General features: G+C 42.2%; 1 protein-coding gene across 1 annotated transcript; it reads left to right on the top strand.

The window, feature by feature from the left end:
• The first annotated feature begins 226 nt into the window (after positions 1–226).
• Cops8 (COP9 signalosome subunit 8) lies at positions 227–10,806 on the top strand. The gene is made up of 8 exons (XM_076866220.2): positions 227–396; positions 1,292–1,362; positions 2,447–2,495; positions 3,378–3,510; positions 7,758–7,865; positions 8,863–8,925; positions 9,812–9,859; positions 10,532–10,806. The coding sequence occupies exons 1-8, from the start codon at positions 319–321 to the stop codon at positions 10,609–10,611; spliced, it is 630 nt and encodes a 209-aa protein (XP_076722335.2). The 5' UTR covers positions 227–318; the 3' UTR covers positions 10,612–10,806.
• The last annotated feature ends 5,058 nt before the right edge of the window (positions 10,807–15,864 follow it).

The raw sequence follows: 15,864 nt of genomic DNA, 5'->3' as shown, positions 1-15,864 counted from the left end.
TCCCTCCGCCGTGCGCTTGAGCACCAGCACTCCACACGCGCCCACCCCGCCTTGGGCTGGCCGCGCCTTCCGGGAGCAGCTTCCGGTTCTCCGAGCTGGTCCTCCAGAACACCGAGAGCGCTGGCCAGAGTGCCGGCGCCCCCTTCCCCATTGCGGCGTCGTCTGACGACGTGCCGGAACCAACATCGCGCCTGCGCCTGCGCCTGCGCCCTCCGCGGCGACGGTGGCTCTGTGCGTACGTCATCGCGGGCGCGACGCCCCGAGGGACAGTCAGGGGTCTGGCGGTCCAGAGGTGCGGCAGTAAGACCGCCCGGGAAGATGCCAGTGGCGGTGATGGCGGAAGGCACCTTCAGTTTCAAAAAGTTGCTGGATCAGTGCGAGAACCAGGAGCTCGAGGTCGTCGTCTGCGCCGCGCGGGGAGGACTGGGGCGGCGCGGGTTTCCAGGGTAACGGGGCCGGGCCTGGGGCTCGGGCGCGCGCCCGCCGGGAGGGACGCGCTGGCAGTTTCTGGTGGTCTGTGCTTGGTTTTGCGCCCGGAGCCGCCTCGCGTCTTTTCTCCGGAGCCCAGGGACGCGCTTCCCGTGGTGGAGACCGCACGTCTCGCGGGCCGTGTCGGGGCGGGCGGGCGGGCAGCCGCCGCAGGACGAAGCCACCGTTTCTCGTGGCCCCCAAGCCCTCTTAGTCCCGCGTCGTCGTTACCAAGTGAACCTGCCGTTTCCTCTAGTGGGACGTTTGACAGCGCTGTCGTGCCTTGGTGACAAGTTTCCACATTTCTTAGAAAGGCACCAGGCGGGCGCTCACGACGTGGGTGTAAGTCACTTACTAAAGGAGAGCGGCCACGAGCAGCAGGCGCTTCGTGGCTCTTTTGTAAATAAACTAAGTTGAACCCGGAGAGCGACGCCTCCTAACTCCACGGCGGCGTTTGTCGGCCCCTCGCCCCCTTAAACACCCGGCATGTTCCATATAAAGGACAGTCATACTCTTAGGAGCCTTTAGACAGTATTTGTTTCTCATAAGAGTATTTAAATAAAAATTTGAGAACTGGGAAAAGGACTAGCTTAAATATTCTTGTGTGTATAAAATAGCAGACCCAAAAGAAGATAAATACCAGCTGACGACAATTCTAATCTTAGTACTGTGGGTTTTAGTGCTAAGTATTTCTCTAATCTGTGTCTACATTTATGATAGTACGGTAAGATGGGCTTCATTTTTAAATTAGTGTTAACGAACCTTTTATCTTTATGAAAGCATAAGAGTAAATGAGGTTTTTCTCCTATTTTTGACTTTAAAGGCTCCTGGAGGAATTGCTACACCCCCAGTGTATGGTCAGCTTTTAGCTTTATATTTGCTTCACAATGACATGTAAGTTCCTTTTACCTGAAACTAACAGTAGCTGCTTCTTCATGGTTACACGGGAATTAGTTTTGCCTTTAAGTAGACCATGTAACTCAGGCACAATGGGCTGTATCTCGTATTATAATACCTATTATACCTATTTCCTTTTCAATCAAAGCATAATGAATTATGTTTAGATAGTTGTGTTAAGATAGATTTGTTTTACAAATGCCTTTCAAAAAGCATTTTAATTTATTATGAGAAACTACAGTGTAGTGAATTCCTTTCTTCCATTGAACTTTTTTTTAATCTTATGATCTCTCTGTTCTTAACTTCACATATAATCAATAGATCAAAAGAAGCTGAAAGTGAGGATTGAGAAAGCCAAAAATTCATTATCAACATGTATGAGATTTCCTAGAATTTTTTTTTATTTCTATTCACATTTCTTAGAAAATAAGCATAGCTGTGCTAAAGAATAATAGTCTCCTGTGAGTCTGACCCATCCTGATAAAATTTTGCTTGAAATTCTTCCAAACTCTTTGATATCTTTTTAAAAAACTAAACTTAGGTTTTCATTACACATACATAAATTATTTGCTTCATTTTTTTATAATACCATAATTTTGTATTTGTTTCAACCCCTTAAAAATTCTTGCATTGAAATTTTAGAGACTTTGTTTCCACTGCCAAGAGAGGTCTTAATGAGAAGAGCATTGTGTATCTTATTGTCAGGAAATGCCAGAGCTGTTGAAATATATAAATTGTTTATTTTTATTTGAGTAAATTATATGGGCAGTTCTGTGTATGTCTGTAATTCTAGTGTGCTTTGTTTTAGGATCTGTATCATTAATTTTAAAAATTCAGCAAAAATGACAAAACATTATTTTGATGAAAATGTTTCATGTCTTTTTATCTGGAAAACCACTCCTATTTCTCCATGACAAATTCATATAAAACTAAATTTTACTCTGTATTGTGTGTAGTATTTTAAAGTGTACTTCTTTTTGTTTGCGTTGGAGCCCAGTGATTTTAAGTATTTATTGAGCTGATGTTTAATTCGTTTTTATTTATTCATTCATTAATTCATTTTGTTCTTTGTGTAACTTAGGAATAATGCAAGATATCTTTGGAAAAGGATACCACCTGCTATAAAATCTGTAAGTATTCTTTTCAAAATAATTTAATTTCTTTAATATAGTAGTGGCATTCACTTAAGTGGCAGTCTCTTAAAAGTTCTTATTTTCATTTCCATGTCACAGAAATAGTTAAACCAACTTTGAAGTTAAAAATAGATCTTTAGATTCCTCTGAGAAATTTAAATTTCCATGGACTGGTACAGAAATCAGTGTTCCCTTCCTACTGGTTAAACTTCCTGAGGTGGGGCTTGTGAGTGTGCTTCACCAGTTAACAGCTGAGCCACTTTGCATATATGGTGGCAGAGGCTGAGGCGGTGGTGATTTCCAGCTGCTGTGTACAGTTTTCTATAATGGTACTCACACATTTTTTAAACTGTTATTGTTTATAAAAATATTCAAAAAGTGACTATTCACAGCATTAAGATTAATTTCAAGTGATAACTCTCTTTTCCTCTCTTTTCCTTTTTAGTAGAAACTTTGATGTTAGGTTACAGTGAATGGCTCTTTGATTGACAGTCTGTTAATAGCCAGTTCACTATTACTCTTTGTCCTAAATTTATATGTATTTGCATAAGTATAAAATATTTATATGAGAAAAAATAATGGAACGTCTTTAAAAAATAACAATGCTTAAGATAATTCATCCACAGGCTTAATTCTGAAATATTTTCTCTTGCTTTAATTTGCTGTTGTATTAAAAATTGTGTATTAAATGTACAAATATTTTCCACAGTTTATAAAAACCTTGGCAGTAGAAAAAATAATTGCATCTCTTAAAAGAAATGTTGAATTATGTCTTAGTATAACAACTCAAAGAGTTTTATGTCATTTCCGGTATTTTAAGGTACAGTTATAAGTACATTGCAGAATGAATACCTCCAAAGGCAATAATATGTATTGCAGGCAAATTCTGAACTTGGGGGAATTTGGTCAGTAGGACAGAGAATCTGGCAGCGGGATTTCCCTGGTATCTACATGACCATCAGCGCCCACCAGTGGTCTGAGACAGTACAGCCAATCATGGACGCACTTAGAGGTAACATTTCTTTCAGAACCTATGTTGGACTAAGTGCATCTCCCTAGGTGCTGCAGGGTGGAAGTAAATCAGTGTGTTTTAAAAGTAGATATTTTCTCATAGGCAAGTGAGCTGGTTTTCAAAATTCAGTGTTAATATTTGTTCTACTCTTCTTCATTGTATGTTGCTTGAGACTATATCAGCAGCTAAGGGCTTCATTGTCTTTTTATTCTAGATAAAATTGCTTTTGTTAGTAACAGGGTTTTTACTATTAAATCTGGTATTACTGTCACTCATGGTATGGATGGGTAAATCTGGGCTTCAGATTTTGTTAGCCTCAGACTTTGATAACTGTTGTCTCCAATTTCTGGATTTTTAACTAATCAGTTGAATGCCTAGATGCAGTCTTTGAAAGATTGTAAGCCTGGTTTCACATAGCACTATCCCATGACAAAAATCACGTCTCAGCCTCTCTCCATTCAGCTACCATTAGCGTTTGCTTCTGGTCTTCTTGGCTCACTGTTTGATAAGTGTATATAATAATTGCTTTATATTGTTGTCTTCTTTACAGATGGTAAAGATTGTTTTTGAGATGTATATAATTACCTTGATGGTAAAACAGAACAATGTAAATTATAAAACTGGACACATCTACGTTAAATATGAATGAAAATGAGCAGAATTTCAGGGCAGGCAGCTGGGTGAGAAGGGAGCAGAGTGGAATCAAGTTGTACAAGTACAGTGGGCTCTTTTTGAAAACTGCCTTCTGAAGAATTCAGATACGCCTCAAGGAATTATTGTAGTAATGGACTTTCTTAGCTAGGGGCTCATTCTGGTAATGGCAGTAGCAAGGACCCAGGATGAGGCTTGAGACTCCCATCTTAGTCAGCAAGTGTTCTGTGGTGTGCCTTTGGTCTCTGGTTTCATTTCTTCCGAGCACCTTTTCTCACCGTGGAGTCTCTGTTAGAGTTAAGAATTGAAGCAGCTCGCAGACCCTTAAGGAACTGTATAGCACTACTTGTGGGGCTTGGTCTCTGGAGCCTGGCTTCCTGTGTTTACTTCTGGTTTGGTCACTTGTTGAAGATGACCTTGCAGTGCTTCATTTTTGTCATTTGTGGAACAGAATTAGAAATAGTACTTTCCTCAGGTTGTTAGGATGAATTAATATGTTTAAACACCTGTGTTCTAAAGTATTCATCTGTTTACCTGCAATATGCATGAACATACTCTTGAGACTTTTACAACTCCCCAGATTCATAAATAGTAGCATGTTTTCCCCCATAAATTGCAGCCTGTTGAGAGTAGTGTCATAGCAGATTTGAGTTACTGCTGAGATTAACAGTTTGCTTTTCAATGCATTACACATTTGTTCTCTAGTTAAGAACAATGACTAAATTAATTAATTTTCTGTTGTTATAACAAAGTGCCTGAGGTGGGTACTTTATAAAGAAAATAAGTTTATTTAACTCACAGATTTGAAGGCCATAAGTCCAGGATTGGACAGTTGTGTCTGTGTGACCTCTTGTGAGAGTTTCATGGTGGATGGCATCACAGTGGCAAAAACACCAGTGGAAGAGATCACATGGTCACCCAGGAAGCCAGAAAGGTTCAGGGGCCAGGCTTGCTCTTTTGGTAAAAATCTGTTCTCGTGTAGCTGGGGTCCACAAGAGCTATAAATCTCCTCCAAAGGCAGTGCCCCAGTGGTCTAACTACCTTCCATTAGGCCACGCTTCTTAAGGGCTTAGGTGACATCATTACATGGAATACAAAGTTTCCAACATATAACCGGTGGGCAACACGCTGAAACAGTATCCAAACCACAAGTCACTTTCTTAGATTTCTTTGAGTTCTGTTCTAAATTAGTCATAGACCTGTGAGGAAGGTTGAAGAAGGCTTAACAGAGACTCATGAAAACCTTGCATTCACCAGCAAGAGCTACTGAAGCTCCCGGGGACTGAGGCCTGGAGGGACAGGGCAGGGTACTGGTAACTGTGGAAAGGGGGCTGCCTAGCAGGAGCTGTGGATTCAGATCAGTTGGAGAAAGGCAGGGAGGGAGCAGAGGAAGTTCCCTGACCTTTGCCTTTGGCCTGTGATGCCTGATGGAGCCCCCACTCGCCAAGCCATGGAGCTCAGATGTTCCGGTCATTGGCAGCCATCTTCCCTGCACACAGCAGGGTAGAGAGGGAGAGTGGGTTAGAGGGTGGCACCCTGACCAGCTCATCTGCCCTCTGTCTCTAGCACTGGCAGAGGCAGTCCTTGGGGGTGATGGGCACCCCAGTATTGGTTGAACACTGAATGGGCATTCCTGTGAGGGACCTCTGCTTCCACTAAGAACATGTCCCGTGTTTGGTCACCACAGTGTTGGGTGCTGGCTCAGTTCCGTCCACTAGCATGTGTCATTGGTATGCATACCTTCATGATGTGACAAACTGCACAGCTCCTGAGGGTCACAGAGTGACTGGTCAGAATGTGTTGTGTCAATCATTTATGCCAAGTGGAAAGTAGCCGAATGCCGCATCCTCTGCTGGTGCTGGGAATGCCGAGCCTTTTTTTTGCTTCCCTCAGCAACCTGCTTCTGTCCCCCAGCGTGTTCAGTTTCCCAGTTATACCTCTTGCTGCTTCTCGCCTCCCCTTCAGCTGTCCTCTTCACACTCTATTTCTGTTCTGCTCCCCACCCAAAAGCCTGATCAGAATATTTGAAGGAGACAATATTTTTAAAACACCATAGGCTTGCCAGGCCAATGTAGCTGTGTGGCATACACTTGTATTTTCCTAAGGAGGCAAATATGTGTCCCTTGTCCATTGTTGCCTCAGTTCTTTCAACTGAATGTCTGTAGCCTTCAATAGAAAAAGTCCCAGTATTTCTAAATTGTTTCAAAAGTCTGTTTAGTTAGGTTGTCTGTGGGTTGGTAGAAAGAAAGAAGGAGCCAAGTGCAGGACAGTGGCAGTGAAGGAACAGCTGAGTGTCAGTGATTTCCAAGGATTATGAGAAAACAAGGCCTTAACCTGGGGACCTGGGGTCAAGCACCATTGGGTCCTGGTGACACGGCCCACAAGCTCGTGCTCATCACATGCCTCATTGGAGGTACTGGGCATGTTGGTGATATAAAGACAAAATCGACAGCATTTTTTTGTCCGGAATTTTGGAATATGATTGAGAAGCTGGAGGTGGGCAGAACAATGTGTACCTTAGATGGTTAAAAAAATGCTTATTAAATTAGAAATGTAAACAGTAATGCTATGAATTTAGAGAGGGACGGAGATTGTCCAGAATCGCAAGTGGAAAGTAGCCGAATCGCAGTGCTGTAGGAGGAGTTTATAAACACATCTCGGAAGAGTTGCAGAGAGGAGGCTGTTGCAGGCCATGGAGCAGCATCACCCAAAATCCCAGGGGTCGGAAGGAGTAAGACTGAGAGCTACGGGACTAGTTTGGAGCAAAGGATGTCTGAGGGAGACAGTGGCCTAGGAATGGAGAGAGGACTTCAGTATGTTATGAGTTTGTTTTATATGTGCACTTACCTATCAAGTATGGAAAGTAAAATCCAAAATGTTTCTAAGCATGTCCGCAGCCAGATGGAGGAGCCCTCGTGTCACCAAAAGTATTGGACAGGAGGAAGGTAGGCCAACTGGATGGGTCAGCTCTCTCATTTGTGTGTTTAATGTGGACATGTAAGCCTGAGAAACATCCCCAAGACCATCTGAAGAGTCGATGTGGCTGGTGTCTAGACCCCCTTCTCATTAGATGCAGTCATTCAGTGTTGGAATTTAGAATTTTGAACCTAAATGAAGTTAAGAATTTGATGCAGACTTGGAAGTTAGGACTCATGCTCCATTACAAGGTTTATTCTACAACTCAGGTGTGATCATATGTTAGGGACCCTGCTGAGGTTTTCTTATTGTTCACTCCAGTGTTTATAAGGAAATACAAGAAGAATAAGAGAAACTTAAGATGTATACTTGAAGTACATAAATGTGTTTTAAGTTAAATTTTTATTAGAGTTTGAGTCTTGTGTATATTAACTGTTTTCCATGTTTATAACTCTCATTGCCGTCAGATCTAAAAGGAAATGTAAGAAATGTTTGTTTTTTATCAGCAGTATTTGAACCCTTACATGTGCTTGGCAGGCACGTGCATATGCTAAGCACAGACATCTTTGGGTTGATCTGGTGTTGCTCATGAGGACTGGGCAAGGCAGCGGTGCATGGTAACCGCTGTTAAAATGCCTGCTCTGTTGGTTCCCTCACCACCCTCCCCACTTCCACAATAGATGCCACAAGGAGACGCGCCTTTGCCCTGGTCTCTCAAGCATACACCTCGATAATCGCTGATGATTTTGCAGCTTTTGTTGGACTTCCTGTAGAAGAGGCTGTGAAAGGTACTTGAGTTTACTTTTTACTGAAAAGGAAAATAGAAGAGAGGTATAAATTACAGGTTCACAGTGCCTTCTCTGTACCGTGAGAACAGGGTGTGTTTGGGAATTGAGGTTGTGCTGGCTTTTTAGGAACGTGATCTGAAACATGTGTGCAATACATGCAATACAATACCCCCCCCAGTGGGGCTTTGGACAACAAGCACAAATATGCTCATTGCTCACACTTAGAAATCTGTGTTTCATTCATACTTGGTAAAGTTAGTCTCATCCTACAGCCCTGTTTAGCCCATGTTTTCCCCACATTTCCCACCTGGGCCCTGAGTGCCTATTGCCCGTTCTGCCCATTCCTGGAATATTGCATGCACTTTGTTGCATTGTTATGTAATGATTGACATTTCTGCTCTCCAACTAAAGTAGACACTCCATCAAGTACCACATCTTTTCTTTTGCTTAAATTTCCAGGGCCTAGCACAGTTCTAGACACATAAAGGACAAGGTGTTTGAAGTTCCTTTTTTTCTCAGTACTGGGAACTTAGGGCTTTATGCATTCTTTAGCTCTACCACTGAGCTACATCTCTAGCCTAGAGGTCTTATATTAAATCGTGTGGTTACTCTCATACAAACATGAATCTGTGTCTTTTCTCTTAAAATTGATCTGTGATTTATCTAATGTGTATTATATTCCAGAGCCCATACTCTTAGCTGACAGCCTGGGCATGAATCCTGGTCCCCAATATGATTATAAAAGACGTCATAAATTTTGCTATGTCTGTCATTAATAATATAACACTCTATACAGAACTAACCATCTGTTAGTGATTAAAGCAGCCTGGTAGAGTAGCATGAGATGCTTTGCTATGTTTCCGAAATAAGTTAACATGCAAGTGACAGGTTGATTGAAACATGTCAGATCTCCTGTACAAGTAGAATAGTGGGTGGGTGTGGGTCTGGTGAATGTTTGGGTTACATCTTAATCTGTGTGTGAAATGTGCATTTCCAGGTATACTAGAACAAGGATGGCAAGCCGACTCCACCACCAGAATGGTTCTGCCCAGAAAGCCAGGTAGGCTGAGCTCTGTACCCATTCCTTCAGCACTGAACTCCAAGACCACTTCAGGGTTTCAGGCCTTGAGTTTGGATAGTTTGATATAAAATGCTAACATGATGGAAATAACTCACATTCTAAATATAGATAGGAGTGTTGGCACTTAAGGTAGAAAGGATCTTAAAGGTCATCTAGTCTTTAATTTTTAAAAAGGTTTTCTTGTGTACATGAGTTGTATGTAGGCATCTCGTGGTCATGCGTGGTGGTTTGTGTTGACAGTTAATATCCCATCCTTTTATCTGTGGAGCCATTTCTAACTGCTCACCCTCAGTATCTGAACTTTCAGCCTATTAAGTTCCTCTCTCCTCCTTGTACTTGAGCCATACAGATTCTTCTCCTATGGCTTCACTTTCACAGGACTATTGTTGTCGCCTGCCTTTCAAGGCCTGAAATCCCGCAAGCCTTCCCCGTCACCTTAGTCTGAGTCCATAGCCCCTCCATGTTGCTCTGCAGTGAGCCACACTTGTTCCTGCTGCTGGCTTCTCTCCCTCCTGCCACCACAAGTGCTCTTATCTGCCAGCTCTTAAGAGCCAGGCTTATGTCTTGACATCAACCCCAGTTTCCTTCACCTGCTCTGAACACCTGCTGTTTACATACTGCTGACCACGGGCAGGTGGTACACCATGTCAGTGTGCCAAGCTATGTGAGGGTGCAGAACGGCAAGCTATGTCTCAGCCACTCTGGAGGCGAGGGAAGACTAATGAAATAGAGTCTGTCATCATCCCTGACTGAGACTCAGTGGCTGTAAATGTGTATTTTATGAAAAATGGTATATTCTATGAAAGGTCTTGACAATGACTTCTGTAAATTGGGCTATAATTTTTTTTTTTTTTTTTTAATTTAGTTGCAGGGGCCCTGGATGTTTCCTTTAACAGGTTTATTCCTTTATCAGGTATGTGTTTTCATATGCTGTTTTTAAAATGTTTCATTGTGCTTAGCATCTTTTTTGTAATATGTATGCAATTTTCTTAGTTCTTAAGAAACAGGTTCAATTCTATAAATTTGTCGTGATACACCTGATAGAAGGGTGAGACTGGGCTCGCCTGGTGCAGTAGTGCCCTATAGGTAGTGCGCCTCCTTACCCCGCCCGGGCCCTGCAGCTCCTCAGTGTTGATCCAGAAGCATTCTAAATGCTGAACGCAGTTCCTCCAGGGTGGGCTCCTGTGTCATTTTGTTCACTGACAGTGTAATATTCTGGAATGGAACCTAGCACCTGAGAGGCCCTCAGTAATTATTCCTGGATTAAATGTCCCTGGGTGGAGGCTTTCCATGAAATGCTGTTATCTCCTAAGAGATGCTGGACATTAAACACGCTTTGAGCCTTGGCCTAGAGAGTGTCAGTAACGGCTATAGCTGCAGTGCTGCTGGGCCTCTAGGCCAGCTGGGGAGACCATGTCTTGGAAGTGTGCAGGCCCCTGGGAGGCACAATTTTGTCTAAAAGCAGGTAGCTCCAAGAGAGTTACTTTTGGGTTAAAATTAAAGACATGAATGGGGTGGGTGGCAGAACCAAAGCGTTGTCACATTGGTATCTAACTTGAAATGTGTTTCTGTCTTCAACATGCAGAGCCTGCCCCAGTTCCACCAATCCCCAATGAACAGCAATTGGCCAGACTGACCGATTATGTGGCTTTCCTTGAAAATTGATGTACCATTCTGAATTCAGCATCCACTTCAGAATCCTGTACACTGACAAATACAGAAATGTAAAATTTTTATTTTCAATTTACTGGATGGATTATACGCACCTCAGCATTCCTTACTGAGTATGTGATAAAATACATATATAATATAAAAATATTATATATATTTTGTCCTTAAACATTATGCTAAATAGATGTTAAAGCAATTCTCATTTTGTAATATTTAACAATCTGGCTGAAGCCCATCAGTATTAAGCGGTTAGTTTATAGTTCCTGGAGATCCGCAACGCGAGCTCCCTGCCTGGTATAGAGCATGGCTGTCACTGCCATCCCCTCTGTCTGCACCACTGGTGGAGAGGCACAACTAGAGCAGGATGGTGCCCAGGGCAGAACCTGAATTGCTGGGATTGTGATTCACCCTCCTTGGAGAAAAGGAAATCCTTGGAGAAAATGTTCCCTTTTCTCCCACCTCTGGAGAATCACTAATAGGTACAGAAATATTGCTAAGGAGCAAGTAGACCATTTTCCTGAATAAACCAGTTTGTTAGTGTTAGTTTTTTCCTAATAGTGGCAGTGGAGGGCTTGCTAGGCACATGCTATGTTCCCACGTGTTCAGTTCAGAGGGGAAGGTTGAGTGCACAGTGCCTTGTGTGGCAGAGAAGCATTACGGTGAGTGAGGCGCTCTGTGCAACTCTCCTGCGTCCAGTTGGTTGCTGACATTTACCCTGAGGTTCAAGTTCTGCCTTTTGAAGAATTGCTGAACACTTTTCATTCTTTATGTGACAGCCCTCCACATATTTGAGTTTGTTTATTGTATCTTTAGGTTAAAGTACCCCTGAGTTCATTTATTTTGCATTTGTTCAATAAATATTTAATTGAATTCTTCAACTGTTCCATCTGAGGTAGTTTCTAGAGTTTTCACTGTCTTGGTCTTTCTGTGGATACTTTCTAGTTTGTCATTGCCTCTCAAAATAAGAATGTCTTAATTAAATAGAAAAGACCTCTATATTGAATCTGCATTTTAATAATTACATAATTTATGTTTTCATTCATTTTTTTGGGTATTTCAGTTTTTCTTAACATATATGGAAATATCTTTTATTTGCAATTATATTTAATCTGGATAGGAACATCATGTTGTTAAAATGTGTTTTACAACTGAGGAAATGGAAATGTAGAAGTCTTCCAGATGTTAAGTACACATCGTGTCCATGAGCTTTGTTTTCATGGCAGATTGGAACCAACCAAAAGTTCATTGATGGGGTTGGTGGAATAAGCAGTGCTTCAGAGCGTGGACCGAAGCTCTAAAAGGCACAGAGGTACTCTCTGAGCTAACGTGGAGTGACCTCCAGCTGGAAACAGGGTACAAGGAGCTTATGTGATTCTGAGGGTGATGAAGGGAAAGTGGTTGTAGCTGTGCACATGGATGCATGCTTGAATTTCAAGAAGCAGCAGTGGGAAGATGAACCAAAAAGAAGTAAAGATGGCTCTCTAAAGAGGAAGAAAAGGACAATGAACAACTACATAGAGAAGAAATATAATAATTTCAAGTGACACAGTGTTCTGATTGTTCGTTGTCAGTGGATACACTAAGGACAAAAGAAGTCAGACTAGTGAATGTGGTTTTGCCATTCATTTTACAAAATAATCTTAACATCTTCATAATTAAAAGGATATTATAGAATAAAAGTAATTATTTTACATTGCTAGAGACCAGTAATCTTACATTTAACTTGGAAACCTCATGACATGATTTGTTTTTCTTTATGCAGTAAATATTTCTTACCTCTGTCTAGCTGGAAAGGCCTAGGATAATCACCACAGTGATGCCCAGTACCACTGGTAAATTCCATTTTCAACTAAAAGGAACAAGAAGTTATCTGCAAAGTAGCTAATGCTACAGTGTGACATTGAGAACAAGATGTCCCAGGATCAAGGAACCTTCAGAGACCCAGGGTTCTGTCAAAAGATTGTTGCAGCTGGTTTGAAAGGACTCCCACTGGCCAAAAATGAAATAATTTGAACATGAAAACTATGTGTTTATATTTTTAACCCTGAGTTTATTAGTTACATGAAAATAACCTCATCACTGTACAAGAAAGACAGGATATGTGAGTTATTCCATTTCCTTCTTATGTATCATTTTTCAGAATAACAAATTGATAACCCATCAATCTCCAAAGCAACAAAATGAACTGAAGGGTGATCAGATAGCTGATGATGGAAGATTCGTTAGAAGAATTCCACCTAATAAATGATGATAAAATTAGAAAAGCAGTACTTTGTAGCCCATCTTAGAAAAACTTACCGGCAGCTGCCAAGACCACAGGTGAAAAAATGAAACAGCGTAAACTGTATGCAATACACCACCAGCACCTGTGCCCTGGTTGGGTTTGAGGCAACATGCTGCTTGCCATCCGATGAGTGTCTGCCTTTTTGCTATGGTACTGCTACCAGGATGCCCACACCAACCTGGGTGAGAGGACTTAGAGGCTGGGGGCATGACTCTCCCTTCTCTTGGGGACAGACAACTCTGAGTTTCTTCTGTACTTGGGTCCTGAAAAATAACAAGATTGGGCTGTGGTCACTGGCAACCAGCTCCACTTTGTGACCTTGGATTGTTCTTCCTCCTTCCTTGCCTCACCCTTGCCAGGTCCTCTTGTTCCTTGGGGTCCAGAGAAGTAATCAACATGTGATCCTTGTTTTAGGTTCTGCTTTTGCATGGCAGATCCAAATAAAATGTAGTTTCTATTTACCTTTCATGCTGAAAATACCTGGGTCCACTCATTTTTGATGTCACAGTGTGAGATGCAAGCCTGGGATGTGGCCAGCACGTGGCATATGGACCATCAGGTGTTCTTATCCTGCGTGTGTGTGAATCCAGCTAGCGCTTTGGATCCAACGCTGATGTGCCTGACATCTGCATGCTCATGGAATACGTTAACACCTTGCGAAAAAGCAGTCAGCCAGTTCTGAATGTGGAGCATTTGGACAAATTAATGGATTCCCTTCAAAAATAAATGTCATTTTGAAAAGTCAGGAAGGTGGAGATGGTAAGTTCATGAAGTTTTTGTTCCCGGGCTGAAGTACTTTGAGGCCTCTGCAGTTGTGCCTAGAACCACAGAAGATGGATTTGTGCCGTAATCTCATTAGAGGCGTCAGACCCTATGGCAGTGAGGAATGGGGGAGCTGAGGCTGAGCGAGAAGGGTGTCTGCAGCACCCTTTGGGGGCAGTTGCCTGTTATGAGAACAGCAAAATGCAGCCTGTACCTGCCCAGAGTTGCACTACTGGGGAGCCTAGCTGCCTCTGGAATTTGGATACCTTCCTGGGCCTGGGGGATAAAAATGGAACCTTGGAACCCTAAACTGATGTTCATCCTTTGAGACACATGATGAGTTTTAAGCTACTTGGGGTTTGAGGCCAGAAAGTTGAATCAAAAACTTGAGAAACAGTCCAGTTTTCTTGTCATTTTGCTATGGTAGGACCCCTTCAGAACAAGGCCAGAGGTCAGGGTACCCACAAACATGGCCAGAGGTAGAAGCTTAATAAAATTCACTGGAAAGCAGGTCAATAAAAATATCCCCATGAAGCACAAGAATAAAGCCATGGGACTTAACTGGAAAGAGCGTTGGAGACACAGTACACAGTGCAGATCTGCAGTGTGTTTAACCAGAGTCCAGGGAGAAAGAAAAATGCTTGGAAGTACTGGCCCAGAATTTTCTAAAACCAGTGGGGGTGAGGATCAAACCATGAATTCAGAAAACCCCAAAGGACAAACACAAAATCACACTTAGCAAAACTACTGAAAGCCAAAGGCAAAGAGATTAAAAGCCCTGGGCAGGTCATTGTTATCAAGGAAGTAGCAGAAAGCCAGACAGTGAAATGGCATTTTTAGTGTTGGAAGGGAAAAAAAAAAAACTCAGTTTATTTATTTCAAGAGACTACTTTGAATCTTAAAATTTAAAAGGGATAATAAAGGGATACCAGAAAGCTGGTTGGCTTTGCTAATCAGACTTCAAGACTAGATAGAATTTTAGAGGTAGGAAAGGATTTTTTAAGAAAAAAGTTACACTACTTTATTAGTGCTACTGAAACAACACAAACCTAATGACAACCCATCATCTCTCAGCAGCCCATACATAGGACAACTATACAAAACTGAACAATGATTGACAATGTATTGCTCAATTTAAATTTATTCAGGTGTAACATTTGGGATGCCATTGATTTCAGTTTTTCTAGGTGTCCTATGTATGGGATACCAGGATGTAAAGAGTTAAAACAATTTGGATGTAGTAGCTTATAGTTTCTTAGTCAGAAATCAGAAATGGGTCTCACTGGGCTAATGTCAGGGTGTCCACAGGGCTCTTCTTTCTTGAGCCTCTGGGGATAAGCTGTTGCCTTGCCTAGTCCAAGTTTTAGAGGCCACTGCTATTCCTGGGCCCAGGCTCCTTGCTCCAACTTGAAGCCAGCAACAACATTCTGAGCTCCTTTCACTGTCGTCTCTGGTTCCCACATTTAAGGACCTCTGTGATTACGTCCAGACCATCTATATTTCCAGTAGTCACCTGTTGTAAGGTGGGCCCCTGGGCAACCTAATTCCATCTGCAGTCTTGATTTCCCTTTCCCAAGGTAGCCTAACATTCCCAGAACAAAACCAGAAAGGCTGTCTAATAAGAGCCTTGGAAGACCTACAGCAAACATCACACGTAATGGTGAGAAGTGAAAGCATCTCACTGGACACCAAGACCAAGAAAAGGATTCCTGCTGTCACCATCAGTGTCCCCTGTCCTAGAGATGCGGGTCAATGAATCAAGGCAAGAAAACAAGGAGGAGGGGATGCTGGTCAAAGAGGTTCACACATTTGCATCTGGAAACTGGTTGAACTGCAACCTGCTATTGTGTAGGGTGAGATCTCATGAAGTAAGCAAGTAAACCTCCAAGGAAAGAACAGTAACTACAGAACTATAAAGACAACAGAGCTAGGAAACATCCAGGAGCCCTCCATCCAGAAGCAAAGACTGAAGAAAAAGTTTCTAGACAAACATCACTGAATAAACCAGGCAATTACTACAGGTTGCAAAAAGGTCAGACCATGGTAGTAGGGCTAAATTAGTCCTAAAAACAAAAGTGATTGCAGATCCTTTATACTAGAACTTAAAAGAGCTTCAAAACAGTGTAACCGTCAAGTTAACGCTGCCTGCAGGGAAAAGTGCAGCAGTATTGGAAGGTGTGATTCAAAACCAGCACTCCACA

Source organism: Callospermophilus lateralis, chromosome 9 (assembly GCF_048772815.1).
Source record: "Callospermophilus lateralis isolate mCalLat2 chromosome 9, mCalLat2.hap1, whole genome shotgun sequence".
NCBI classification, from domain to species: domain Eukaryota; kingdom Metazoa; phylum Chordata; class Mammalia; order Rodentia; family Sciuridae; genus Callospermophilus; species Callospermophilus lateralis.
This window is presented reverse-complemented; position numbering and strand designations above follow the sequence as displayed.